Here is a 27,800-nt window from a genome sequence, read left to right on the forward strand (position 1 = left end):
GAGAACACTGCAAATCGAGTCAACCTTCAAAACGCTATGTTGACTCTGGTTGAGACAACCAAGGACAAAGTCCAAACTAAACCAAAACCACCAGCGGGTGGTCAATATGAAAAAACGGGGGCGAAATTCTCCCGTATCGGCGCAATGTCCGCCGACTGGCGCCCAAAATGGCGCAAATCAGTCGGGCATTGCGCCGCCCCAAAGGTGCGGAATGCTCTGCATCTTGGAGGGCCGAGCCCCAACCTTAAGGGGCTAGGCCCGTGCCGGACGAATTCCCGCCCCGCCAGCTGGCAGAAAAGGCCTTTGGTGCCCTGCCAGCTGGCGCGGAAATGACACCTCCAGGCGGCGCATGCGCGGGAGCATTAGCGGCCGCTGACGGCATTCCCGCGCATGCGCAGTGGAGGGAATCTCTTTCGCCTCTGCCATGGTGGAGAACGTGGCGAAGGCGGAAGGGAAAGAGTGCCGTCACGGCACAGGCCCGCCCGCGGATCGGTGGGCCCCGATCGCGGGCCAGGCCACCGTGGGGCCACCCCCCGGGGCCAGATCGCCCCGTGCCCCCCCAGGACCGCAGAGCCCGCCCGCGCCGCCTTGTCCCGCCGGTATGGTATGTGGTTTAATCTACCCGTCGTGTTGGGCAGGCCGCTCGGCCCATCCGGGCCGGAAAATCGCCACTCGCCCGTTGCGAGCGGCGATTCTCCCAGCGGCCAGCCGTGATTCTCGCTGCGCCAGTTGGTGGGGGGGGTGGAGAATCACATGCCGGGGCGGCGTGGCAGGACTCGTGCGGTGCCCCGCCGATTCTCCCACCCGGTGTGGGGGGGGGGGGTGGGGAGAATTCCGCCCCTGAGGTTCGCCGAAAGCCACACAGAAATCAACATTCTCCAAAACGTCTAACTTATTGACTGTAGTGTTTATTAATTGTTTACATTGTAAATTTTGGTTGTTAACGTTATATTGTGTTTCATTGTAGGAACCTATAATGTAAAAGAAGAGGAGAATGTTGTGTGTTCATGTTTGTTCCTAGTTGGAACAACTATTAGTGTCTGATTACATTGATGATGTCATCGGCAGTTTGCGCAGGGAAACAGGCAGTCTACCCTAACAGCCTGTAGAGTAAACACTTTCCAATAAAACTCTTGTTTGTACCTTCATGGTCTGCAAGTCTATCCTTTAAAAACATCACACCATTTTCATTACGAAGTCTAAAACGTGGCGTACTTTTAATGGTTTTCCAAAACTCTATCCCACCAGATGAAAATGGTTTGTGGGAAGAAATCTGATTTTCTCCTCTTTATTATTATCACAAGTAGGCTTACGTTAACACTGTAATGAAGTTACTGTGAAAATCCCCTAGTCACCACACTCCAGCACCTGTTCGGGTACACTGTGGGAGAATTCAGAATATCCAAATTCCCGAACAGCCCATCTTTCAGGAATTGTGGGAGGAAACCGGACCACCCGGGGGAAACCCACGCAGACATAGGGAGAACGTGCAGACTTAGCACAGGCAGTGACCCAAGCCAGGAATCAAATCTGGGACCTGATGCTGTGTGGCAAGAGTGCTAACCAGTGTGCTACCATGCCTCCTGTGGGACCCAACCTCCGGTGGCTTTTTAACTTCTTTTATGGGATGTGCACTTTGCTTGTAAGGCCGGTGGCATTTTTATACCGCCCATAATTGACCTTTAATAGCTTGCTAGGCCCTTTCAGAGGGCCATTCAGAGTCAAACACAGTACAGTGAATCTGGGGCCACATGTGGGCTAGACCAGGTGAGGATGGCAGATTTCCTTCCGTTGAGGACATTAGTGAACCAGATGAGTTTTTTTACATCAATTGATGATAATTTAGAAATCTCCATTGCAGAGATTAGCTTTCAGGTTCAGATAGGTTTTATTAGTTTAATTTAAATTCCACCAGTTGCAGTGATGGAACTTGAACCCATATCCTGGACCTACGGGTTACTAGTCTATGCCACCATTTACCCCAAATCAGTATACTTGTGTGTGTTTTGTACACTAAGCATTTCTCATCTGCAAAAAGGCCAGATGAAAATGCATTGGATTAGAAATACGGAGGAAAATCGGATTTCTTCCAAAAAGACCCCTACTAAAATGTGACTCCACGTCCTGATGAAAATTCAACATTAGTCGTTTCATTAACTGGATTAAAACATACTCAACTGATTTTCTTTTTTGTGTGAACCTAACTATCTTTAGATAATTGATGGAACTCAGCACATGAGTTAGTCTCTGGCCATCAGATAACCTGAAATAGTGGGTCACTGAGAAATTACTAATATATTTTAATTGGTTTCCAGCACACAGCAGGCATTCTGGATTTTAAGCCTGGGGAGCAATATAAATACATAACTGTTAATATCACTGATGATTCTGTTCCTGAACTGCCAAAGCGCTTTCAGGTGGTGCTTCTGAATTCAAAAAGAGAAGGTAAGGACAAGTTATAACATGTCTTTGTATGCAACAAATAATATTTTTGTTCCTTAATTTTCTTAAATTAAAAGGGATAATTTTTCAATGTAATAATTTAATTTTAACATAGAATATCAACCAACAGAACGTGATTACAATTTTTAAATGCAGTTTGCTTTGTCACAAATTAATAGAACCCCCATTTCCACATGGCCGATTCCCAAACTAAACTGTTCCTTGTTATGCTGCGCGTAGTTTTTAACTATGTACAATGTGCCCCCGTCACTTCATTTTGTTCAGTCTACAAAATTGTGAGAAGGTTTCTGAAATCAAAGCCAGCTGTTTGCATGTGGCATACTTGTCATTTGTGAACTTGTTTACACCTATCACATTTGTGTTGTCATCTGTTATTCCAACTTATTTTCTACCCAAGATATAAGTCTTTATGGAAAATGAATGGAAAAGATTATAGGACATCTCGTTGAATGTGATATATGCTGTGGTTATTAAATGTTTCAGTTTGAATTATTAATGTTTTATCTTATAAAAAGGTTCTTTCAGATCTTTCAGTTGAGTCAGTGGTTCATTTTCTCTTGTTCGTTGCTTCACCTTTTTTTGCGTGTATGAATGTGCTGTCTGTTTATTTTTGAAGTGGCTGAACTCTTAGGCATGGGTGCCAGCGGTAGTGGTGATGGTGAGGTGGAGTTCTTCCTTCCAGCTTTTCACATTCGTGGTAAGAACCTACTGTCTATCATGCATTTCTGTTTGTTCTGTTTTTCCTAAGCTGTTTACATTTAGTTCCTCCGTTACCATTATCACTAGCGAGTGGGAAGGATGGTGCATCAGGTGAGCACTAATGAATCTGATTGTCTTTTGTCACCCTGTTCATGAGGTTTACATCTGGCAAAACTGTATCAATTTTCATTTCACGAGAATATGCATGTTCTCTTATTCATGTTCCACCAGTCTCAGTTACTGAGTTTTATTGAACGATGATTGTGTAGAACAACATTTTCTGACTGCTTTCTTCCAGTCACCAGTAAGATAGATTTCGCCAAACAATGTTGAAACCCTGAAGAATGGAATTAATTTGTTTAATGTATGTGCTAATTATTTGTCTTGCTATGAAAGAAAGCGAAAGGCTAGGTGTGCATTTTCTACCCAAGAAATAGTTGATCTCGTGAAGTCGATCCCTAATTTTGGCCCCCATATTCTTCATTTTCCAAAAACCTTGTGATAACTTTTGGTGTGGGGCTAGTGGAAACAAGTCAGTGAATGTTTTTCACAGGTGTGCTTTTCTCGTATTACACCATCAGAAATTGATAGCCTGGGAGTTCAGAACCTTGGCCAGCAATTGCTGAGACAGTTTACTGACAGTTCCAAGAACCAGCATGAATTTCAACCCTTCGAGTATTGCTCGTGTAAAAGTTGACCTCCTACATTTTGCCTAAAAATCTGATCTCAAAAACGCAGCTTCTACATGAGTATATGTGATACTGAAAGCGATACATAGATTTGTGGAAAATTTTAAAAATGGGGAGAGATGTAACATTGTTGAGTGATTCAGTAAAGGAAATCCAGAAAAGAACATGCAAAATGGTTGAAGTGGTGGTGGAATGGTAGAATACACAGACGAGAGTTGGAAGAATGAAGGCTGCAAGTGGGCATCCAGGGAAGGGAGGCTGGCAAAATGGGACAGGAAAATTAATCATAGGGCAGCACGGCGGTGCAGTGGATAGCACTGCTGCCTCACGCCGCCGAGGTCCCAGGTTCAATCCCGGCTCTGGGTCACTGTCTGTGTGGAGTTTGTTCATTCTCCCCATGTTTGCGTGGGTTTCGCCCCCACAACCCAAAGATGTGCAGGTTAGGCGGATTGGCCGCGCTAAATTGCCCCTTAATTGGAAAAAATGAATTGGGTACTCTAAATTTATTTTTAAAAAGGAAAATTAAGTTTGAAAAGGAGAATTAAAAAGATGTTGGCTGAGATTTAGCAGCCATGTTATCTGATGATGTGATAAGGTTCATACCTAGGCAGGGCGGGAGCCTGATTTTTATGCATTATCATCTCATTCCCTGCCATAACGTCCAACCTTGTATTTTCCTGACCAACCAGTGTGACATCACGCCGGTGTGAACTGCTAATGCTTTTTAAAAACGGGAACCTAGTGCCATGACCTCTAAGAGGGAGGTTGGAGGTGGTTGTGCATGTCACCACTATCCACCAGGCAGCCCAAGGGGAGAGAGGGCACTAGACAGCTCTGGGAGTGGGGTGTGGGGAGTCTGGAATGCGGGTGGGAAACCACAAAGCGTGTAGCTGTTGGGGGTCTGTGACTGACCTCTCGACGATCAGTCAATTGGCAAGGGTCAGTGAGCGTTTATAGGCGTCAGCGAGTCCGCTCGATGATGTCACCGAGTCCCTGGGTAAGGGGGTGGGCATCTGAAAGGGAGGGCCTTTGGCTGTGTGCCATGCCAACTGGGCTAGGTGAGTGGGTGGGTGCCCACAAGTGCATGCATGCTTCAGCCAAGAGTGGGGGTGGCATGGTTGGTGCTCTCTGCAGCTGAGGAATTACAATCCAGTTAGTTTTATTATGGAGGGATGACAACAATGAGCTACCCTTGATGGCTGCCGCTTGAGTTACCAGGTTGCGCATTAGCTTAGCCTAGCATTGAAGGAGGATCAAATTATTGACAATTGGTATGCTGAGATTTATGCTTGTGACACTGGCCCTCAGGAGTTAACCTTCAACACCATCCGCTCCTCCGAGTTGCATCCAAGGCTGAGTGAGCCTCAGCTTTTTCTCAGACGGCTGGCAGACATAGTGCCTCGGAAACAAGGAACGAGGGGTTCACCTCACCCCACAGCCCCCAGCTCCAGCAAGAGCAACCAGCACCCACTTCACCGTACAAATATTGTGGGCGGGATTCTCTGACCCCCGCCGGGTCGGAGAATCGCCGGGGGGCGGTGTGAATCCCGCCCGCTGCTCCGACACTGGCCGGTGACAAATCACGCCGACGGGAATTGCGCCGCGCGCCTCGCAGAATCGCGAGAATCGGCACAACGCAATGAGCCCCAGGACTGCTCCAAATCTCAGGCCCGGATTGGCCGAAGTCCCGCCGACGTGACCACAGGTCACCCCGGCATGAATCAAGCATGAATCAAACAAGCTTTTTAACGGCGTCAACCAGTCGTGCTGGCTGATGCCAGTGGGCACGGGGGTAGGGGTCGGCGTGGGACAGCCGCTCGAGTGGGGGTTTTCCAGGGAGGGGGGGGGTGCCGGGGAGTGGAGGGGGGGGGGGGGGTGCAACGATTTGAGATCTACCTGGTAGCGTCCGACCTAGATGGCATGGCGGATGCAGAGAAAATAAAGCTGCTCACCATTGCGTGTGCAAGAGTAGCAGAAATCTTCAAGACCTTCAAGTACTCCAAAGGGCAAGACAAGAGAGACTTCCAAGCAGTCCTGGACTAGTTTGAAGAATACTGCGAGGAAAACACAAGAGAGAAGGGTAAAAGAGGCTCCAATACTCACCACGAGGCGAAGGTAGGCCTGCAAATGCAGAAAACGGCAGTTTGGATCGGCAGCCATCTTGGAATCCGCGCATGCGCAGTTGCGAAAACGGTGCAAAGTAAAGTAACAGCGATCTGCGCATGGGTAATCCATTCCTACGCTCTCCATCACAAGCGTCATGATGTCAGAGGCCGCGGACCACGCCCACTTAAAGGGGAAATGCCCGAAAATAAGAAAACAAATTTTAAAGCCGCAAAATACAATTCTTTCACCAGGAACGACAGCACAATGCCTGAACTTCGACCAGTAGCTGAAAGTTACCTCCGCAGAACCCTGCCACAAGCGGGTAGCACCACCCTAAGAGACGATTTAGTCCGTGAAGACTACGACTCAGACATTGATTACTCCTTTGGACATCGCGAGCACAATGACAGCTCCGACACAAAAAGTGATGATATGGTCCTTGAAGACTACGACTCAGCCGATGATTTGGACGTGGCGACCTCAGTACCAAATCCGAACCGCAACGAGATGTGTTGTACGGTGAAGAATCCGACACAGACATGGACGAGTTCTTCGGATTTGAGGATCCTCAGCCCAGCAGAGACGACATCCTAACCCAGAAGTAAAGGTTTCTGCTGCGGCCTGACACCAAGGGACAGAGAATGGTACAAGCCCACAGAGAGAGAGAGAAGCCCACAGAGAGCGGCCTGACGCCAAGAGACAGAGAGAGGTCCAAGCCCACAGAGAGCGGCCTGACGCCACACCAGTGGTCCACCCACCACAAACAGCGCTCCACGCACCACAAAGAGTCCCCGACTCTACACACAGAGTGGTCCATGCAACACGAAGAGTCCCCGACTCCGCACAGAAAATGATGACCACTGCACGACTCCGTTGAGAGCGCACAGATCGACTCCACAGCGAGACCACTGCATGACTCCACACAGGGAACGGTGCAAGACTCCACTGAGAGAGCGGTACAAGCCTCCACAGCGAGCTCGTTGACAGACTCCACAATGGACGCAATGCAAGACTCCAGAGCGCAGTCCTTGCATGAACAAGACCATGAAGGTCTAGCAACCTCATCTGAGCAACCAGCAGCAGACAATGCAAGTCTGCCACGCTCAAGTGAACAGCACAAAGACTATGACAGTCTACTACGCTCACGTGAACAACAAAAAGACTCTGACAGACTACTACGCTCACGTGAACAACAGAAAGACTCTGACAGTCTACCCAGCTCATCTAACTGACAAGAAGACACTGAAGGTCCACCCACTGTATGTGCGACAAGTGACAAAGGCTTCACAATTCCCATACAAGATGTGCAACATGACAGCGAGACTGACTGTTCTCCGCTAAAATGTACAGAGGCACTTGACAATCAAAGTGAGGTTACTAGTGACTCCAGTGACACCTCATCCACTCGAGCCTCTTCACAAGAAAATGCATTCCTGAATGTTTTGACTCTGGACGGGGAACATCAAGACACCTCAGATGATTCAAGTGACACCTCAGATGATTCAAGTGAACCTGAAATGACTCCGGACGGGGAGTGTCAAGAAGCCAAAGCTTATTCAGGTGAACCAGAAAGGGCTCCAGACGGGGAGCATCGACCAGCCAAAGATGATTCTAGTGAACTGGACATGACTCCAGACAGGGTGCGCCAAGGAATCAGAAACGGACGCTCAATGAAACAGCAGATGCCACAAAGGACACTGACACAAGTAACTTTGTGAAGGACTCGAATTCTCCACTCGGTGTGGTCATTGAGCGCAACAAACACTGCAACAAAGACAACAACAAAGACAACAACAAGAAGCGTACCAAAGGCACCAACGTCAACAACAAGCACGACAAAAAGAACAACACTGGAACAACGACTGGTACGACATGGTACAACTCTGCAAATGCAGGACAATGTAACAGCACAGCTCCTAACACTGGCAAGAGTACAGCCATACCATGGCATGACAGCAAATCTCACCGATTCAAGTATGCTCCACAAGCAAAACACAAGCAAACCAGCTTTCAAGGCAGATGAGTTTGCTCCGCTGCGAACAAGTAAACCAGCTTTCAAGGCAGATGACATACTGCATCAATATCGCAATCACAAGAAACAGTCCAGGTTGGACGACACAGATTACATATTGCATCGCTACCACAAGCAGAGAAAAAAAAGAGTCTAAATCAGACAACAAAGTGATTTGACCATTTGCACACCTCCTGATGACTTCTTGGTTCCTTAAGCACAGGGACACTGATGGCATTCACAAGGAAATGCCAGTATCAACATCGACACTTCCATCACAAAACAAGAAAGCCACTCGACCATATTAATTCATGAACTTTGGACTCGTAAATATTATTTGGTAATGTATAATCATCACTGTCATCGTGATTTGTACATGTCATCACTGATCTACCTATTTTGTTCAATTTTCTTTAACACTGTACAGAAAATATGTAACACGAAAAAGGGGGGATGTGGTGACGTGCACCACTGTAAATCACAAGGGGTTAATGCAAATACACTAAGACTAAGTAAACACTAGAGGGAGCACCAGAGACATCATGACACACAGACATTCAACCAATAGGTCAGTAAGACAGGACACGACCAATGGGCAGTCAAGACACACCCAGAGGTGACATTACCACAAGGGGGCTACCCATATAAAAGGACAGGGCACACGTGCTCTTTCTCTTTCCATAGGCGACACTGAGAGAGACGGGGCAGATCAGGAAGCATCACACCCACCATATGGATTACAGCAGACTGGTTAGTTAGATGGAGTTACTATAGCAAGATCAGCAGGAGAGTCAAACACAAGGAGGAGAATTGTTAACTGTTCAATAAATGTGTTAAACCTATCTCCAAGTCTGAACCTTCCTTTGTCAGACTATACATCAAGGAAGCAGCTTATGCTACATGAAGAGGCATAACACAATAGATGGAAGGCTGCCCACTGTTACCGGCTGGGCCAGCGGGCACGGGATGGGTTGATAGCCGCACTATTCACAGAACAGGGGGTGTAGGAATCGCCAAGTATGGGCACGAACAGCACAGTATGGCACCAGCCTACCACCCTCACCCCGCCCACCATCAACCACCCTCACCCCGCCCACCACCCCATTACCCGCATTCACAGTACCCCTCCATTGCACATCCACCTACGGCACGATGGGCAGGGCGCACACTGTCGCCAGTGGAAGCGGGTCTATTGCATGCCATGGAGGATGATGACAACCCGCTCTGTGATGAGCTCTGGGCTCTGCATCATTAGACAATGTCTGACTCATGGTCACAGTAACACCCTCCACCTGGACCATCCCTGCATGCAGCCTTGACACTGCAGCACACGGTCCCGTCATCTGCCCGGGGAGGATAGTGAGGGCGACGTCACCTGAGCTCGACGTCCTATCACCCCTCACACACACACTGGCGCTCACCTCACACCCCACCCCCGCACGCATCGGACCGAGCACAGAGGCAGCTTCTGTAGGTGTGCAAGTGATTTTAATGCCAAACACTTCATACACGTGCCCTAGCCCCTATAACTAGCCTGTCCCCTGCACCCGTGCCAACTTACTCCGTGACTAATTTTTTGTCCTTACTTTTAGCCTATGACTACATTTAGGTGGTTCCCCAGATGGTACAGCAGAACTGGAGGTGGACTCATGTAATTCCTGCCCTGTGACTAGGGGCCCCTTTGGCGGCCGCTTCCTGGGGCGGCCCGGCCTGGATTAGCTAGGCTATGGCTCGGGTGACTGGGATGGCGAGCTGCCAGCCTGTCCTGCCCGTTGCCCACCAGATGCACCTCTCCCCCCGAGAGGTGTTGCGGTGTTCTGGGACCTCCAGTGCAGGGGGACCCGGGACGGGCCTCAGCACCACCTCCCTCGAGGTGCACATGGGTCGGGTTGCGAACGGATCCAGCACCCGACACCCCCCCCGGCACCTGGCGCTGCCAGTCCTGGAGGCCCGCCCTGGTATCAACAAGGGTCTGCAAGTGTGCAGCCATGAAGCTCAGGGAGTTGGCCAGCCTGGCCTGTGTCTGGGCGATGCCGGCCAGCACCTGGGCAATGGCGCCCATGCCCTCAGCGATGGTCTGCTGAGACTGGGCCACGGCATTGAGCGCCCCTGCGATCTGCCGCTGGCTCATGGCTTCCTGTGAGAGGCAGCCATGTCCTGGGCCACAGACGCCGCCTGCACTGTAAATTCTGTAAATCTGTAAAGCCCCAGGCCTTGCATACTGCTACCCATGTCTGACACTGTCGCACCCATTGCCTCCACCGCGGACGCCACCTGTGCGGTTTCCGCCTGGGTGGCACGCATGACCGGCACTACTCCCTGCTCCTCCACGCGGGTGGACTCCTCCACTTGCGTCTGAAGCTGCTGCAAGCTGGCATCACCCCCTTCGATCATCCCTGGGTCCGTGACTGCATCAGGTCTATGGATGGGTGTGGTAACTCCAGGAAATCTGGGCGGCATTTGGTTGCTGGGGCCGGGCTGCCCTCTGACCGTCTGGCCCCTCGGCTGCTCCTACCAATCGGCAGATGAAAAAGAAATCAAGTCCAGAAGCACCAATCTTCCTTTCCTCTTTGTCCACTTCCAAGTGTTGCTGCAGCCTCCTGTTTGCTCGGAGGCTTCAGACCCTAGGGCCTTGCAGATGAAACAAGCAGCAAACAGTCCCAGCGCCTCCTCCCCTCCTTCTTCTGCAGGCTGTGGAAATGCAGGCAGGCAGTGTGTAAATAGAGTCCCAGGCTGGAGCTCTATTCAGGCCAGGCCAGGCCAAATCTTCACCTGTGGAGATTTCTTTCCCTCTCTTGGAGCTCCCTGTAGCAGGCACTCAGCTTCAAATAAAACAGGCAGCAGCAAATCTCTCCTTTGGTCCCTTTTCCAGGCTCCCCCAAAGAGGGGGAGCGGGGCAATCATTGGCAGTGCAGCTGTATAAATGGAGCTGGCCAGTGTGGGACCGGCGAGAGAGGGAAACAGAATGTCTGGTACTTTGTACATATTGTTGTAAATAAGTTACTTTCTTTTTGACTCTACAAACCCATGCTGGATTCTTCGTGGCCCTCACAAAACCCGTCTTCTGCCTCCCTTCTTAAACAGGGGTATTAACATTAGCCATTTTTCAGTGCTTTTAAACCCTCCATACCTCCAGTGATTTCTGAAAGATCACCACCAATGCCTCCACAATCTCCTTGGCTAGTTCTTCAGAATCCTGGGCTGTGGTCCATCTGGCCCGGGTGATTTATCCACCTTCAAACTTTGTTTCCCCAGCACCTTCTCCTTAGATGCCGATTACATTCACCTCTGCCCTGACTATTTTGAAGTACTGGGATGCAACTCGTGTCTTTCACCTCTGATGCAAAATATCTTTTCAGTTCCTCTGCTATTTCTTTGTTCCCTATTACAACTTCTCCAACCTCATTTTCCAGTGGTCCAATGTCCATTCTTTCCTCTCTCTTATATATATACATCGAAAAATACACTTGCAATCTTATTTTTTTATTACTAGCTAGCTTACACTCCTATTCATCTTCAACCCCCTTATTGCTTTGTTTAGTTGCCCACTGCTTATTTTTGAAGGCTTTCTCAATCCCGCCACATTGTTTGCTTTTTCTTTTGATTTTATGCTATCCCTGACTTCCCATGGCAGCTATGGTTGCCTCGTCCTCCTTAGCATCATGCCTCCTCCTTGAGATGAATTTCTGTTGTGATCCCCAATAACCCCTGCCATTGCTGTTCCACTGTCTTCCGTGCTAGGCTCCCCTCCCAATCAACTCTGGCCAACTCCTCCCTCATGACTTGTTAGTTACTTTTACTGAATTGTATTTCCGTTACATTTGATTCCAGCTTCTCCTTCCCAAACTGCAGGGTAAATTCTATCATATTGTGGTTAATGCCTCCTAAGTGTTTCTTCACCTTAAGCTCCCGGATCATTTCTGCCTCATTCCACATCATCAAATCCAGAACTGCTGTTCTCTAGTGGGATCCACCACAGGCTGCTCAAAAAAAATATCTCTTAGACATTCCACAAATTCCTTTTCTTGGGATCCACTACCAACCTGATTTTTCCAGTTCACCTGCATATTGAAGTCCCCCATAATTATTGTAATATGTGCCATAGAGATCATCCTATCCGGCTGCATTACAGCTTGTTATGGCAACTTCTCGGCCCAAGATTGCAAGAAACTGCAGAGTGTGGTGAACTCAGCCAAACGCATCACACAAGCTTGCCACACCCACATTCATTCTGTATATACCACCCGCTGCCTCAGAAAGGCAGACAGCATTGTCAGTGACCCTTCACACCCAGGCTTGGCCCTCTTCCAGACCCTTCCATCAGGCAGAGATACAGAAGTCTGGAGACCCGCACATCCAGATATAGGAACAGCTTCTTCCCCACAGCTACCAGACGCCTCAACGACTCTCCCTTAGACTGATCTGTTCCCTGTAAGAACACTATTCATGACGCCTTATGCTGCTTTTGTTTGGCCCTTGTTTTGCACTGGAACCAATCACTATTTGTTGATATACCATTGTTAATGTACTCTGTTGATTATTCTTTTTTCTACTATGTGCGTACCGTATACGTTCCCTTGGCCGCAGAAAAATACTTTTCACTGTACTTCGGTACATGTGACAATAAATAAATATCAATCAATCAATCAATATTGCCTTTCTTATATGCCTTTTCTATCTCCTGATTTATTTTTCACCTCACATCCTGACTACTGCTAGGGGGCCGGTACATAACTCCCATTAGTGTCTTGTTTTCCTTTGTGATTCCTCAACTCTCCCCACACAGATTTTCATAGAATCATAGAATTTACAGTGCAGAAGGCCATTTGGCTCATTGAGTCTGCACCGGCCCTTGGAAAGGGCACCCTACTTAAACCCACCCCTCCACCCTATCCCCATAACCCAGTAACCCCCACTTAATCTTTTTGGACACTAAGGGCAATTTAGCACGGCCAATCCACCTAACCTGCACATCTTTGGACTGTGGGAGGAAATTGGAGCACCTGGAGGAAACCCACGCAGACACGGGGAGAACGTGCAGACTCCGCACAGTCAGCCAAGGATGGCATTGAACCCGGGACCCTGGAACTGTGAGGCAGCAGTGCTAACCACTGTGCCACCAGATGCCTTCTGAACCGATATTGCTTCTTGCTATCGATTTAATTTTATTTCTTGATACAAGGCAACCCTGCCACCTCTACCCATCTGCCTGTCCTTTCAATAAGAGTCACATCCTTGGATATTTAAATCCCAGCCCTGACCCCCTTGCAGCTATGTTTCTGTGATGCCCACAATATCATAGCTGTCAATTTCATTGTGCGCTCCAATCTCATGAACCATATATTGTGCGCATTTATGTACAACACCCTCAGTCTTGCGTTGACTGCTCCCCCTTGTCATAGTTGTCCCCCATTTTGCTGTGCCTGAAATTAGATTCCTGCCACTTTCCATACTCTGTTCTAATACTTGTTCTGGAAACTTTACAAACCTGTCTTGAGCACTTCTGCCCACCCGTCCCCTCGCAACCCCTCAATTAGTTTAAAGTCCTCATCATTAGCCTGCACTCCTTCCTTATCCTTTAACTTTGATTTTTCAATTTTCCATCCAACTGAACTCTCCCCCGCACTATTTAGTTTAAAGCCGTATCTACAGCCCTAGTTATGTAATTCGCCAGGACTCTGGATCCAGCGTGATTCAGGTGAAGACTGTCCCTTCGGAACAGCTCCCTCCTTCTCCAGTACTGGTGCCAATGTCCCATGAATTCAATCCCATTTCTCCTACACCAACCTTTGAGCCACATATTTACCACTTTAGTCTTATTCACCCTGTGCCAATTGGCACATGGCTTAGGTAGCAATCCAAAGATTTTTACCTTTTTGGTTCTGGTCTTTAAGTTAGCCTCTAACTGCTCATATTCCTTCAGCATAATCTTTATCTTTATGTTCTACCTATGTTGTTGGTACCTACTTGGACCATTATAACTGGATCTTTACCCTCACACTCAAAGTTCGTCTGCAGCCCAGATGAGATATCCTGAACCCAAGCACCAGGTAGGAAACACAACTTTTGGGGGTGCTGTGGTCAGTTTGCTCATTATCCCCACAGTCCCTGCTCTCGTCCACATAGGCAACAAGAATCTCAAATTTGTTGGACAAGGACAAGGGCTGAGGCACCTGCAACCCGAGCTCCTGAATCCCTCTACCTACCTCACTCATAGTCACATCCTCTTGTCCTTACCTCTGGTCGAATTCAAGGCAGTTAATCTAAAGGATGTGACTGCCTCTTGAAACCCTCCCATAATGTGTCACAGCGTCCGAAGCTCAAACTCCAACTTATCAACTCTGAGCCGAAGTTCCTCAAGCAACCAACACTTGCTGCAGATGTGTTCACTAGGAACCACAATGGGGTCCACCAGCTCCCACATCATGCAGGTACAACTCATCACCTGGCCCTCCATATCTATTTTATTTCATTCATTTTTAATTTTTTAACATTTACAGCTGGGTTTTGGTCTTTCTGATCTGTAAAATATTTCTCTTTTTACCTTTAATCTGAAAGCAAATGAGAATGGATTTTCTTTTCATGAAGTAGTAAACTAGTCATTCAATACCACAAAGTTGCTCTGTAAACCATTTCAGGGGCCTTTAAGAATCAAGCATGGTGGGGAGTCATATACAGACCATACCAAATTCCCTCTCCAAAGGATGATTTTGTGTTTTGGGACAATTCACCAGATCATGGTCACCGTTTTTCTTATACCTTTTGTTTTGTTTTTTAAAATTTAGATTACCCAATTCATTTTTTCCAATTAAGGGGCAATTTAGTGTGGCCAATCCACCTACGCTGCACATCTTTGGGATGTGGGGACGAAACCCACGCAGACACTGGGAGTTTGTGCAAACTTCACACGGACAGTGACCCAGAGCCAGGATCGAATCTGGGACCTAGGCACCGTGAGGCAGCAGGGCTAACCCACTGCGCCACCGTGCTGCCCCTTCTTATACCTTTTGTTACCTTTCCAGATTGTTTCTCAATACTGAATTCAAATTCTGAAACTGCCATATTAGGAATTTAGTTTATTGTAATCCAAAGATCTGTATTAATAAAAAATATCTGAGACTTTCAAAAGACATCCTTGGCGCTTACACCAGCTAAGACCTGGTGTAGGATTTCTTCAGGGCTTACAGGAGTAGTTGAGGAACTTCCTTGATATGAGGACTGATGAACGATCTGCTAGGGGCTGGTTTAGCACAATGGGCTAAACAGCTGGCTTGTAAAACAGAGCAAGGCCAACAGCGCGGGTTCAATTCCCGTACCAGTCTCCCCGAACAGGCGCCAGAAAGTGGAGACTAGGGGCTTTTCACAGTAACTTAATTTGAAGCCTACTTGGACAATAAGCGATTTTCATTCATTCATTGACTCTACCCTCATCAAAATTTACACTGCACCGGAAACAGGACAAACCCTGGATAAAGACTTGATTGAGTTGCGCCTTGCATTCCTGTCTCCGAAGACCACGGGCGGAATTCTCTGACCCCCCCGCCAGGTCGGAGAATCACCAGGGGGCGGCGTGAAACCCGCCCCCGCTGGCCGCCGAATTCTCCTGCACCGGAGATTTGGCGGGGCAGGAATCGCGCCGCGCTGGTCGGCGGGCCACACTCGGTGATTCTCCGGCCCGCGGAGGGCCGAAGTCCCGCTGCTGCTATGCCAGTCCTGCCGCCGTGAATTGAACCAGGTCCCTTCCGGTGGTGGCTTGGCCCGCGATCGGGGCCCACCCATCCGTGGGCGGGCCTGTGCCGTGGGGGCACTCTTTTACTACGCGTCGGCCATGTAGGTCTCCGCGATGGCCGACGCGTAGGTGACCCCCCCGCGCATGCGCGGGGATGATGTCAGCAGCCGCTGACGCTCCCGCGCATGCCCAGACTCCCGCCGGCTGGCGGAGTCCCTTTGGGCCCAGCTGGCATGGCGCCAAAGGCCTTCCACGCCTGCCGGCGGGGCGCCAACCACTCCGGGGCGGGCCTAGCCCCTAAAGATGCGGGCTTGGCCCCTAACGGTGCGGCCCGACGTCGGAGTGGTTCAAGCCACTCCATCCCGCCGGGACCCCCCGCCCCACCGTGTGGGGGAGAATCCTGCCCCAGATCATCTTTCCTATCCTTTTAGCCCTGGAAATCTCAGGCTCAATGCCTTACCCAATGGCATCAATCACATTTGTAAGAAAATAGTTATAAGATGAGTATTTTTTTTAAAAACCACTATTTCAGTGGAAGCTATTTCATAAATATCAGTTTTTTTTTCAGATAACATGAACAGTTCCAAGCTGTGAAAATATTAAAGTGCCACTTTTCAATTGATTTGATTTACAGCCAGCCTTGGGATAGCATCTGAAATCCTAGTCATTATTGATGCCTCTGATGATGCCCATGGAGTGTTCCAATTCAGCAATGATTCTTTGCATTTGAATGGTACAGAACCGGAAGGTGGTCATGAAATTGTTTTATTAGAGGTCAGTAATTTGTCCTGTCTATAATCAAACATAGAAATTGTGTTGTTGGCGAGTAAGATGCTTAGTTTGTAGTATTAAATTTGAGAATAGATTGTAGTACTCACATTGTGGAATTCATTGGAAAGACTCTAAAATTGACAACCTACATTATACAAGTTCCGCATTTAATATGTTGTTTGTATTTTTAGGTTGTGCGAACTGAAGGTGCCTTGTCCCAGACTACTTTATTTTGGGATGTTGTCTCTGATCCTTACAATAATTTGGTAAATATCCACGGCAATGTCACATTCGAAATAGGACAATCTCTGGCCAGCATCGTGCTGCAAGTGGCTTCAGATGAAGTTCCAGAATTGGATGAAGAGTTCATGATTTACATCAGTAATGTTTCAAAAGGGCGCATGGGAATTCTGACAAATGCTACCTTGACAGTTCTAGCGAATGATGACCCTTATGGTGTATTCATCTTTTCGGCAAGATGTCGGCCAGTCAGAGTTGAAGAGGAAGACCAGAATGTGACACTGACAATTGAGCGCCTAAATGGATTCAAGGGCATTGCCTTAGTCATGTATTCAACTGTGGATGACACAAAGTCAACTAATTTGCCATATTTCATTGCTAGGGGAACAGAAGGAAGAGATTACTTTGCCATATCTGGATCAGTAATCTTTGAAGCCAATCAAACAGCAGCTAATGTAACCATTTCAATATTGGATGATGTAGAACCTGAGCAGCCAGAGTCTGTATTTGTCCAGCTGCATAATGTTGTGCTGCTGAAAGGGGAACAGGCCAGACCAAGTGAGTAAACCAAAATGGCTGGTTAGATTTTTATTCTACTTTATCAATTTTTGTTTCTTTATTGAGTTGTCAGCATCACTGGCTAGGCCAGGATTTATTACCCACCTGTAATTGATCTTGCGAAGGTTGTGTTGATCTGCCTTCTTGTACCATTGCAGTCCATGTGGTGTAGGTACACCCAAAGTGCTGTCAGGGAGGGAGTTCAGGATTTTGACCTCATGACAGTGAAGGAAAGGCAGTATAGTTCCAAGTCAGGATGGTGAATGACTTGGAGGGACCTTCCAGGTAGTGGTGGCCCTGTGTGTCTGCTGCCCTTGTCCTAGGTGGCAGTGATCATTGATTTGGAAGGTACTTTTCAAGGAACCTTGGTGAGTTTTCGCAGTGCATCTTGTAGATGGTACACACTGCTGCCACTGTGCGTCGGTGGTGGAGAGAGTCGCAATTTGTGGATGGAGTGTCAATCAAATGGGCTGCTTTGTCCTGGATAGTGTTGGGATCCTTGAGTGTTGTTGGAGCTACAGTTATCCAGTCAATTGGAGAGCATTCCGTCACATTCTTGACCTGTGCCGTTGCAGATGGTAGACAGGCTTTGGGGAGTCAGGAGGTGAGTTACTCACCACAGGATTCCTAGCCTCTGACCTGCTCTTGTAGACAGGGTATTTAAATGGATAGTAACGTTTCAGTTCATTGGTAATCCATAGGCTACTGATAGTGGGAAATTCAGCAAATATCAAGGGGTGATGGTTAGATTTTCTCGTGTTGCAGATGGTCATTGTCTGGCACTTGTGTGGTGCGAATATTATTTACTATTTGCAGCACTACTTTGAATATCCAGACTGCTTTGGTATCTGAGGAATTGCAAATAGTGCTGAACATTCTGCAGTCATCAGTGAACATCCCCATTTCTGAATATTTGATGGAAGGAAAGCCATTGATGAAGCAGCTGATGTTATTTCGGCCTAGGACATTACGCTGAGGAACCCCTGCAGTGGTGTCTTGGAGCTGAGATGACTGCCCTTCGACAATCACAAACATCTTCCTTTGTGCTAGGCATAACTCCAACCAGTGGAGAATTTTGCCCTGATTCCCAATGATTCCAGTTTTGGTCCAGCTCCTTGATGCCACACTCGGGCATATGTGGCCTTGATGTCAATGGCAGTCACTCACTTCACTCCTGGAGTTCAGATCTTTTGTTAATGTGTGAACAAAGGCTCTAATGTGGCCAAGAGCTGAGTAACCCTGACGGAACACAAACAGAGCATTACTGAACAGGTTATTGTGAAGCAAGTGCCACTTGAGTACACTACTAATGACTCCTTCCATCACTTTACTGATGATTGAGAGTAGACTGATGGGTTGGAAATTGGCTGTTGCATTTGTCATGCTCTTTGTGTACAGAACATACCTGGGTAATTTTCCACATTGCTGGGGTAGGTGCCAGTGCTGGAACAGCTTGTCTCGGGGAAAGTTCTGGAGTAGCTAGAATATTGTCAGAGGTGGTGATGTGATGGCATTGACACTGGACGAATAATCCAGAGACCCAGGGAAATGCTCTGGGGACCCGGGTTCGAATGCCACCATGGCAGATGGTGAAATTTGAATTCAATAAAAATCTGGAATTAAATGCATAATGATAACCATGAAATCATTACTGATTGTCGTTAAACCCCATCTGGTTCACAAATGTCCTTTGGGGAAGGAAATCTTGCCACCCTTACCGAGTCTGGCTCCAGACCCCACAGCAAAATGGTTGACTCATATATGCCCTCAGAAATGACTGAGCACTCAGTTCAAGGGCAATTAGGGATGGCCAATAAATGCTGGCCCAGTCAGTGATGCCAACATATCCTGACTGAATAAAAAAACAAGCCATTGTAGTATCCAGTGCTGTTTCTTGACATCACGTGGAGTGAATCAAATTGGCCGAAGACTATGATGCTGTGGGGCCGAGATGGTCCATCAGCTGAAGATTGTTGAAAATGCTTCAGCTTTATATTTTTCAGTGGTGTGTTGGGCTCCCCCATCATTGAGGATAGGGATATTTGTGGATCCTCATCAGTCTTTAATTGTCCTGCACCACTCAACTGGATGTGGCAGGTTTGCAGTGTTTAGAATGATGCGTTCTGGTGCTTAATCTGTTCAAAAGACTGTTATTCTCTTCTTCCTCATCTCCTATTGACTCATATAAACCTGTCCCACTCCCCTGTCAGTTCCATTCTGTAAATGATGCCATAGAAAGGTTGTCTGCTCGGCCTCAACATCAGACTATGCTCAGAAGTAGAATGTGTAATATGCAACAGTTTTGAAGGTTTGTAATGACATGTATGTAATTGAAACCTGCAATTAGGTACTCTTTTGGAAATTAATTAAGTTAGCAGTTGGAGCAGAGCAGTAAGTGCTGTTATCTTACAGTCAAAGCATATATTTTCAGTAAGAAACTTAAGATAGAAATGTCTCTACTACTTTAAAGTATTTTCCTTTGTTTTGCAAAGCCATAAAGATGCTTGTCTGCTGCTAACTATGTTTTGATCTCCATTGAGACTGTTAACTTTTAAAAGGAAATTCAAACTTCCAGTTATTAGCTGAAAAAATGACACAGCCAAGATTTCACATTTTAAAATTTTTACCGTCACAAATGACTTAAATCATGATTGATTTTTATAGGTAACTCATACTTTAACTAGAGAAAGTGAAAATCCCTTTGTATTCTTATCACCCACAACACTCTTCCCAGATTTGCATTCTTTTTGGCAAACAGTTCACAGTTGCTCTGAGATTCCATTAGTTTTCCTTATTGCTGCTTTACCGAATAGTATCTTTCTTTGAGTGACCATCTCCTGGAACTTTCCTCAACTTTTGGAGAGGTCCTTAAATGTATCACCAGCAGTTGAGCCTGCCCCAATTATTTTACAATAATCAGTTAAATGGTTTTTCAATAAAAGGAAAAACTTGAACTTACTATCTACACCAATTCCAATTAAGCAACTTTATACAGTTCAAATGCCACGTATACCTAAAAGTTAAAAATCAGGTTACTTGCTTATCTGTGTAGATACTTTTAGAGAGAGACCCTTTCAAGACCAGATCCAGTGCACCTTTGTCTTTTCAGGCTCAAATCTTTTGGCAGACTGCAAAACTGGCTCCTCCCACTAATTACATCATTTGTATCCCAAGCTTAGCTAGGGCAAAATACAATCCCTCATAAATTATCTACACTCAAGGGAGCCATCCAAAATATAAACAATGTTTCATTCACCCTTTATCTCTAACCAAGTAAGTGGTTAGAATGAATGATTACCTCACTCTTTTTATGACTTTTATTTACCTTTTTCCCAAAGGTAGGGGAGTCTAAAACTAGAGGGCATAGGTTTAAGGTGAGAGGGGAGAGATTCAGAAGGGCCCAGAGGGGCAATTTCTTCACTCAGAGGGTAGTGAGTGTCTGGAATGGGCTGCCAGAGGTAGTAGTAGAAGCGGGTACAATTGTGTCTTTCAAAAAGCATTTAGATGGTTACATGGGTAAGATGGGTATAGAGGGTTATGGGCCAAGTGCGGGCAACTGGGACTAGCTTAATGGTAAAAAACTGGGCGGCATGGACTGGTTGGGCCGAAGGGCCTGTTTCCATGCTGTAAACTTCTATGATTCTATGATTCTATGACTCCTAATTACAGCTTTTGCAGACATACTGCCTGTATGTACTTTAAACCAAGGTTTTTAATATTACTGCCAGATATATGAAATACAAATACATTTCTTACAGTCATCACACACCACAACTGTTTGCAACCCAATATCTATAACACCTTTCTGGGACTTTTGAAAACTCAAGAGTCTACTCATTCACTTAGTACTCAGGGCTTGGATGGGGCAGAGTTTGTCAGGAGCAACCAGGATGGCTTCTTGAAACAATATGTAGATAGTCCAACTAGGGAAGGGACCGTACTGGATCTGGTATTGGGGAATGAGCCCCCAGCCAGGTGGTCGAAGTTTCAGTAGGGGAGCATTTCGGGAACAGTGACCATAATTTAGTAAGTTTTAAGGTATTGTTGGGTGAAAGTGCTAAATTGGAGGAAGGCTAATTCTAACAATGTTCAGCAGGAACTGAAGAATCTAGATTGGAGGCGGATGTTTGAGGGTAAATCAACATCTGGCATGTGGGAGACTTTCAAATGTCAGTTGATAGGAATTCAGGACCAGCATGTTTCTGTGAGGAAGAAGGACAAATATTGCAAGTTTCGGGAACCTTAGATAATGAGGGATATTGTGAGCCTAGTCCAAAAGAAAAAGGAAGCATTTGTGAAGGCTAGAAGTCTGGGAGCAGACTAAGCTCATGAGGAATAAAAGGAAAGTAGGAAGGAACTTAAGGAAGGAGTCAGGAGGGCTAAAAGGGGTCATGAAAAGTCATTGACAAACAGGATTAAGGAAAATCCCAAGGCATTTTACACGTATATAAAGGGCAACAGGGTAGCCAGGGGAAGGGTTGGCCCACTCAAGGACAGGGAAGGGAATCTATGTGTGGAACCAGAGGAAATAGGCGAGATACTGAGTGAGGACTTTGCATCCGCATTTACCAAAGAGAAGGACTTGGTGGATGATGAGTCTGGGGAAGAGTGTGTAGATAATCTGGGTCACATTGTGATCAAAAAGGAGGTGGTGTTGGGTGTCTTGAAAAACATTAAGAAAGATAAGTCCCCAGGGCCTGATGCGTTCTACCCCAGAATACTGAGGGAGGCAAGGGAGGAAATTGCTGGGGCCTTGACTGATATCTTTGTATCCTCACTGGCTACAGGTGAGGTCCCAGAGGACTGTAGAAAAGCTAATGTTCCTTTATCTAAGAAGGGTAGCAAGGATAATCCAGGAAATTACAGGCCGGTGAGCCTGACATCGGTGGTAGGGGAATTATTGGAGAGGATTCTTCGAGACAGGATTTACTCCCATTTGGAAGCAAATGGATAAATCAACGTATTAGCGAGAGGCAACATGGTTTTGTGAAGGGGAGGTCATGTCTCAGTAACTTGATCAAGTTTTTCAAGGAAGTGATGAAGATGATTGATGAAGGTAGGGCAGTGGATGTTGTCGACATAGACTTCAGTAAGGCCTTTGACAACATCCCTCATGGCATACTGGTGCAGAAGGCAAAGTCACACGGGATCAAAGCTGGCAAGATGGATACAGAAAATGAAATGAAAATCGCTTATTGTCACAAGTAGGCTTCAAATGAAGTTACTGTGAAAAGCCCCTAGTCGCCACATTCCGGCGCCTGTTCGGGGAGGCTGGTACGGGAATTGAACCGTGCTGCTGGCCTGCCTTGGTCTGCTTTAAAAGCCAGCTATTTAGCCCTGTGCTAAACCAGTCCCAGTCCCAGAACTGGCTTGGTCATAGAAGACAGAGGCTAGCAGTGGGAGGGTGCTTTTCTGAATAGAGGGCTGTGATTAGTGATGTTCCGCAGGGATCAGTGCTGGGACCTTTGCTGTTTGTAGTATATATAAATGATTTGGAGGAAAATATAACTGATCCGATTAGTAAGTTTGCAGACGACACAAAAGGTTGGTGGAATTGTGAAAAGTAATGAGGACTGTCCGAGGATACAGCAGGATATGGATTGGCTGGAGACTTGGACAGAGAGATGGCAGATGGAGTTTAATCTGGAAAAATGTGAGGTAATGCATTTTGGAATGTCTCATACAGATAGGAAATATACAGTAAATGGCAGAACCATTAAGAGTATTGACAGGCAGAGGGATCTGGGTGTACAGGATCACATGTCACTGAAAGTGGAAACGCCGGTGGAGAAGGTAGTCAAGAAGGCATATGGCATGCTTGCTTTCATCGGCTGGGACATTGAGTATAAAAATTGGCAAGTCATGCTGCAACACTTGGAATATGGTGTTCAATTCTGGTTGCCACACTACCGGAAGGATGTGGAGGCTTTGGAGGGGGTGCAAAAGAGGTTTACCAGGATGTTGCCTGGTATGGAGGTCATTAGCTATGAGGAGAGGTTGGATAATAATAGAATGTATGTGCAGAACAAGACCATTCGGCCTATCGAGTCTGCCTCCGTCCTTGGAAAGAGCACCCTACTTAAGCCCACATCTTCTCCCTATCCCCATAACGCAGTAACCCACCTAACCTTTTTGGACACTAAGGGTAATTTAGCATAACCAATCCACCTAACCTGCACATCTTTGCACTGTGGCAGGAAACATGAGCAATCGGAGGAATTCCTCCGCAGACACGGGGAGAAAGTGCAAACTCCAGACAGACAGTCACCCGAGGCCGGATTTGAACCCGGTTCATTGGAGCTGTGAGGCAGCAGTGTTAACCACTGTGCCAAGTGCCTTTCCAACTCAGTTTGTTCTCACTGGAACAACGGAGGTTGAGTTGCGACCTGATAGAAGTTTACAAAATTATGAGGGGCATGAACAAAGTGGATAGTCAGAAGTTTTTTCCCAGGGTGGAAGAGTCAATTACGAGGGGACGGAGGTTTAAGGTGTGAGGGAAAAAGTTTAAAGGCGATGTGCGAGGGAAGTTTTTTTTCCAGAGAGGGTAATGGGTGCCTGCAGCTCGCAGGAGGAAGTGGTGGAAGCAGGTATGTCAGTGATGTTTAAGGGTCATCTTGACAAATACATGAATAGGATGGGAATAGAGGGATAAGGACCCCAGACGTGTAGAAGGTTTTAGATTTGACGGGCAGCATGGTCGGTGCAGGTTTGGAGGGCCGAAGGGCCTATTCTGTGTTGTACTTTTCTTTGTTCTTGATTGCCAACTTGTTTACTGCTCCCTTGTCTCCAAGCATAAATACCTTGCACCTTCGTCTCAGTGAAACTATTCAAGCCTTCCTTTGATCCCTAATAATCAAACCACCCAGGCTTACTGTCAGGCGGATGGTAAAACCGATCACATGGCCCCGTTCATTTACCGTTTATTTAAAGCTATATTGTGACAGTAGTTTCCCAAGTAAAACGTTTCTTTAACACATTAAGTCTGCCATAAAAATGTTTTTTACATGTGCAAGTTGTGCGGAAACCTTCCAGTTGTGGTTTTGTAGCTGTAACCTTCAAATAATTTAAATGTCTTCCCATCTGAATTGCATTAAATTACAGTCTGCATGTCTGGCACAAACTATATGGTATAACAGGTAAATGGGAGGACCTGAGGCTGAACATTTTCTGATATTATAACCACAGTACAGTACAGTGCCTGATCTATAAATACCTAAATTTGATAATACTGTGGTACTCAGGAAGCAATTGAGCATTTATATTTAGAGATGGAATAACATTCATTTCTGAATTTGTTCCCCACACTTGCTGGAGTTCATTGACTAAGATTGTTCACAGATTTATTCATATGTCATTGAACTGCTCTATGGAATGCCTGAGGAATTAAATATGTAAGGGTACATATAATTCTAAGAGACCTTCGGAGTGTGTCTGCTCCTCCCATATCACAAAAAATAATGGAAAGATCTGAATCATTAGATCACTGGCTACATGCTAATGTTTTCCACTTTTTTCCTGAGAAGCTGAAGGTGATTTCTAATTGATGTAGCTTTTCAATACATTCCTCTTGTATAAAGTGCAGTTTAAAAATGTTGTCCTCCTGTTTAAGAAATGACTTGTTGGCAGAGAAAGAAGTAAGAGTGGTTATATTGCTGAAAAGAGAGGCCTCACGATTAATCGGGTCTTCTCTGTGGATTTTATGGGGGTTACAAAAGTTGCACTAATGGACAATAATATTCCTATTATTAAGCAATTTTCCTATTTTGTAATGGTATATTATCAAAGATTAATATCTTAAATACCAAATAAATAGATCAGAGCTCTGATTGGTTCCTATCCAGGGCAGTGTGGATAGTGTAGCATTGTGGATAGCACAATTGCTTCACAGCTCCAGGGTCCCAGGTTCGATTCCGGCTTGGGTCACTGTCTGTGCGGAGTCTGCACATCCTCCCCGTGTGTGCGTGGGTTTCCTCCGAGTGCTGCGGTTTCCTCCCACAGTCCGAAGATGTGCAGGTTAGGTGGATTGGCCATGATAAATTGCCCTTAGTGTCCAAAATTGCCCTTAGTGTTGGGTGGGGTTACTGGGTTATGGGGATAGGGTGGAGGTGTTGACCTTGGGTAGGGTGCTCTTTCCAAGAGCCGGTGCAGACTCGATGGGCCGAATGGCCTCCTTCTGCATTGTGAATTCTATGATAAACTTGTGTCCAGTGGAAGTGAAGTGATGGCTCACTGCATTGTATCCAACTTAATATCCTGGTGTGGTTTGAGATTTGAGCAGGCCCACCTTCTTAACCTTACTCCTCACCTCAGGTGTGGTGATCCTCAGGTTAAACACCACCAGTCAGCTGTCCCCCATAAAGGGGAAAGCAGCCTACAATCACCTGGGAATATGGCGACTTTACACTTTAACAACTTGTAAACAGTGTCATAGGCCGGAATGTTTCATGGAGGCAACAGCCTGACCCCCGAGCTGAAAGGTTGGTTGGTGAGCCCTCCTCTGCAGGATTGGGAAACTTTGACCCAATTTAATGGCTGTCAGGTTATTAATTGGCCGAGGTCACGGATTCTGCCCCTACCTGGGAACAAGTCCCACCTTTTGAGAGCTTCTGGCCAACCAGGTGACTACCTGGAATGGTGGCTATCTCTGGGATTGCTGCCAATCCACCATGAAGATTAGACTCTTAAAGGGCTTCAATTGGCTTAAGGATGGGTGGGTTTCACAACAACTACTCTGCTGCTGGTAAAATACCAGAAGAGGCTGGCAGTGGTGGGGGTAGGTGCTGTAAAATCTGGTCTTCAGTACCGAACAATTCAGAGCACGACCTGGATGTAAAAATCAATGGAAGATATGGTTGGCCTCATATGCCACTAGACATCGAAGACAAGAATGGCTAATACATGATGCTTACACACAGTGATAAAATAACTTGTGTTTATTGACATTTTGGGGGTTTTCACATGGAATAGTGTAATAGAATGCACACTTGTGATAACAGAAACTCCATCTTTTAGTTGCTGGTTCTCCACGCCTTGGACCGAAGAATGACATCATGGCTCATGTGATAATCAATGCCAACGATGATGCATTTGGGACCCTACAGCTTTCTACTTCTGCGGTGCGAGTTTCTGAAAATTATATCGGACCAATAATCAATGTTACTAGAACTGGAGGCATATTTGCAGATGTTTCTGTAAAATTCCGAGCTTTGTCAATGACTGCAAGAGTTGGTAAGAGATATTTAAACCCATTAATGCCGCACTTAAGAGTTGGAGTACTTTTCTGTGCTTTACCATATGTTAACTTGAAAATTGTAGTAATATGATTTGGGCAGTGCTATGAGTTCTAAATAAAATCGAACATTGCCTTCCTGGAAATAGTAAGCAATGGTAAGAGACTTTGTAACTGGAATTCACCATCCATGGTTACCAGCCAGTTGTCCTGTCCTCACTCTGGCTTTTTATATGCCCCTTCCAATAGCAGCGTTTGGATGTGCTCTCTGGAATTCACATTACTCCTTAAGTTCCCGCCACCTCTCTCACTTTTTTCAGAAACCTTTCTCTTCAACTGAGGTTCAGTGCATGTTTTCCAAATGTGTATTTGTGTCTTTTGAATGTTTCTTCAAAAATGTTATCGATGCCTTTTAAATGGAAATTGCTTTTCTCAAGAAATGGAGGTAAAGGGATGAGATTGGAGGCCAGATAATGCCTCAAAGTGAGGTGTAAGGGAGAAATTATAATGAGTATCAAACTGACAATTTTTCTGTCTGCAGCCAGTTTTAGATTAGAATTGATGGCACGCATATTCATTTGAAAGAATATCACGAGGTGTACTAAGAGGTGAAGGTAAATGATCCGAGAAATGCAGCAACAAATTGAATGCAATTGATGAAAGAGAATAAAGTGGGGAGTACTGAAGACAATCAAATTGTTAAACCACTGGCCCAGTAATAACTGAAATTTTGTAAACACAGCAACTCTGGGAAATTTTGAATACACAAAACCGCTGCTATGAGAGAATGAAATACGTATATGCATTGTCCCTTGAGAAGTGTAATTTTATCTTTTTAAGACCTAATTTATCAGAGAAAATTATTGGTAGAACTTTCTTTGTATTATTTCTGTAGGTGAAGATTACAGTATAGCGTCTTCTGATGTTATCTTACTAGAAGGAGAAACGAGCAAAGCTGTGCCAATTTACCTCCTTAATGACATAATTCCGGAACTTGAAGAGTCATTTCGCATTGAACTTATTAATGAGACCACTGGGGGAGCTGTGCTTGGAGCTATTACAGAGGCAACTATTACGATTGAGGCTTCGGATGACCCCTATGGATCATTTGGTAAAATCAAGTTCAGAAATCAAATGCTGGTTGTTGAAATGCATGGTTAGCAACCAGATAATTTACCTAACCATAAACAATAACTAGGATTCCATTGAGTAACAGAGTTGCAATTATGGGTCAACAAGACTTTATTCGTGAATGGAATAAAAAGAATGAATATCCAAATGCGGGTGTGATCCTCATGATGATTT

The 27,800-nt window shown here is 46.1% G+C and overlaps 1 protein-coding gene across 1 annotated transcript in view; it reads left to right on the forward strand.

Annotated features, from left to right (window-relative positions):
* adgrv1 (adhesion G protein-coupled receptor V1) overlaps positions 1–27,800 on the forward strand; it is a 981,490-nt gene that overhangs the window by 203,317 nt on the left and 750,373 nt on the right. Inside the window, exons 25-30 of the mRNA XM_072516264.1 lie at positions 2,316–2,445; positions 3,080–3,160; positions 16,332–16,471; positions 16,660–17,266; positions 26,279–26,494; positions 27,391–27,606. Coding sequence (XP_072372365.1) covers positions 2,316–2,445; positions 3,080–3,160; positions 16,332–16,471; positions 16,660–17,266; positions 26,279–26,494; positions 27,391–27,606 — 1,390 coding nt within the window. The remainder of the gene's footprint in view (positions 1–2,315; positions 2,446–3,079; positions 3,161–16,331; positions 16,472–16,659; positions 17,267–26,278; positions 26,495–27,390; positions 27,607–27,800) is intronic.

Source organism: Scyliorhinus torazame, chromosome 9, assembly GCF_047496885.1.
Source record: "Scyliorhinus torazame isolate Kashiwa2021f chromosome 9, sScyTor2.1, whole genome shotgun sequence".
NCBI lineage: Eukaryota > Metazoa > Chordata > Chondrichthyes > Carcharhiniformes > Scyliorhinidae > Scyliorhinus > Scyliorhinus torazame.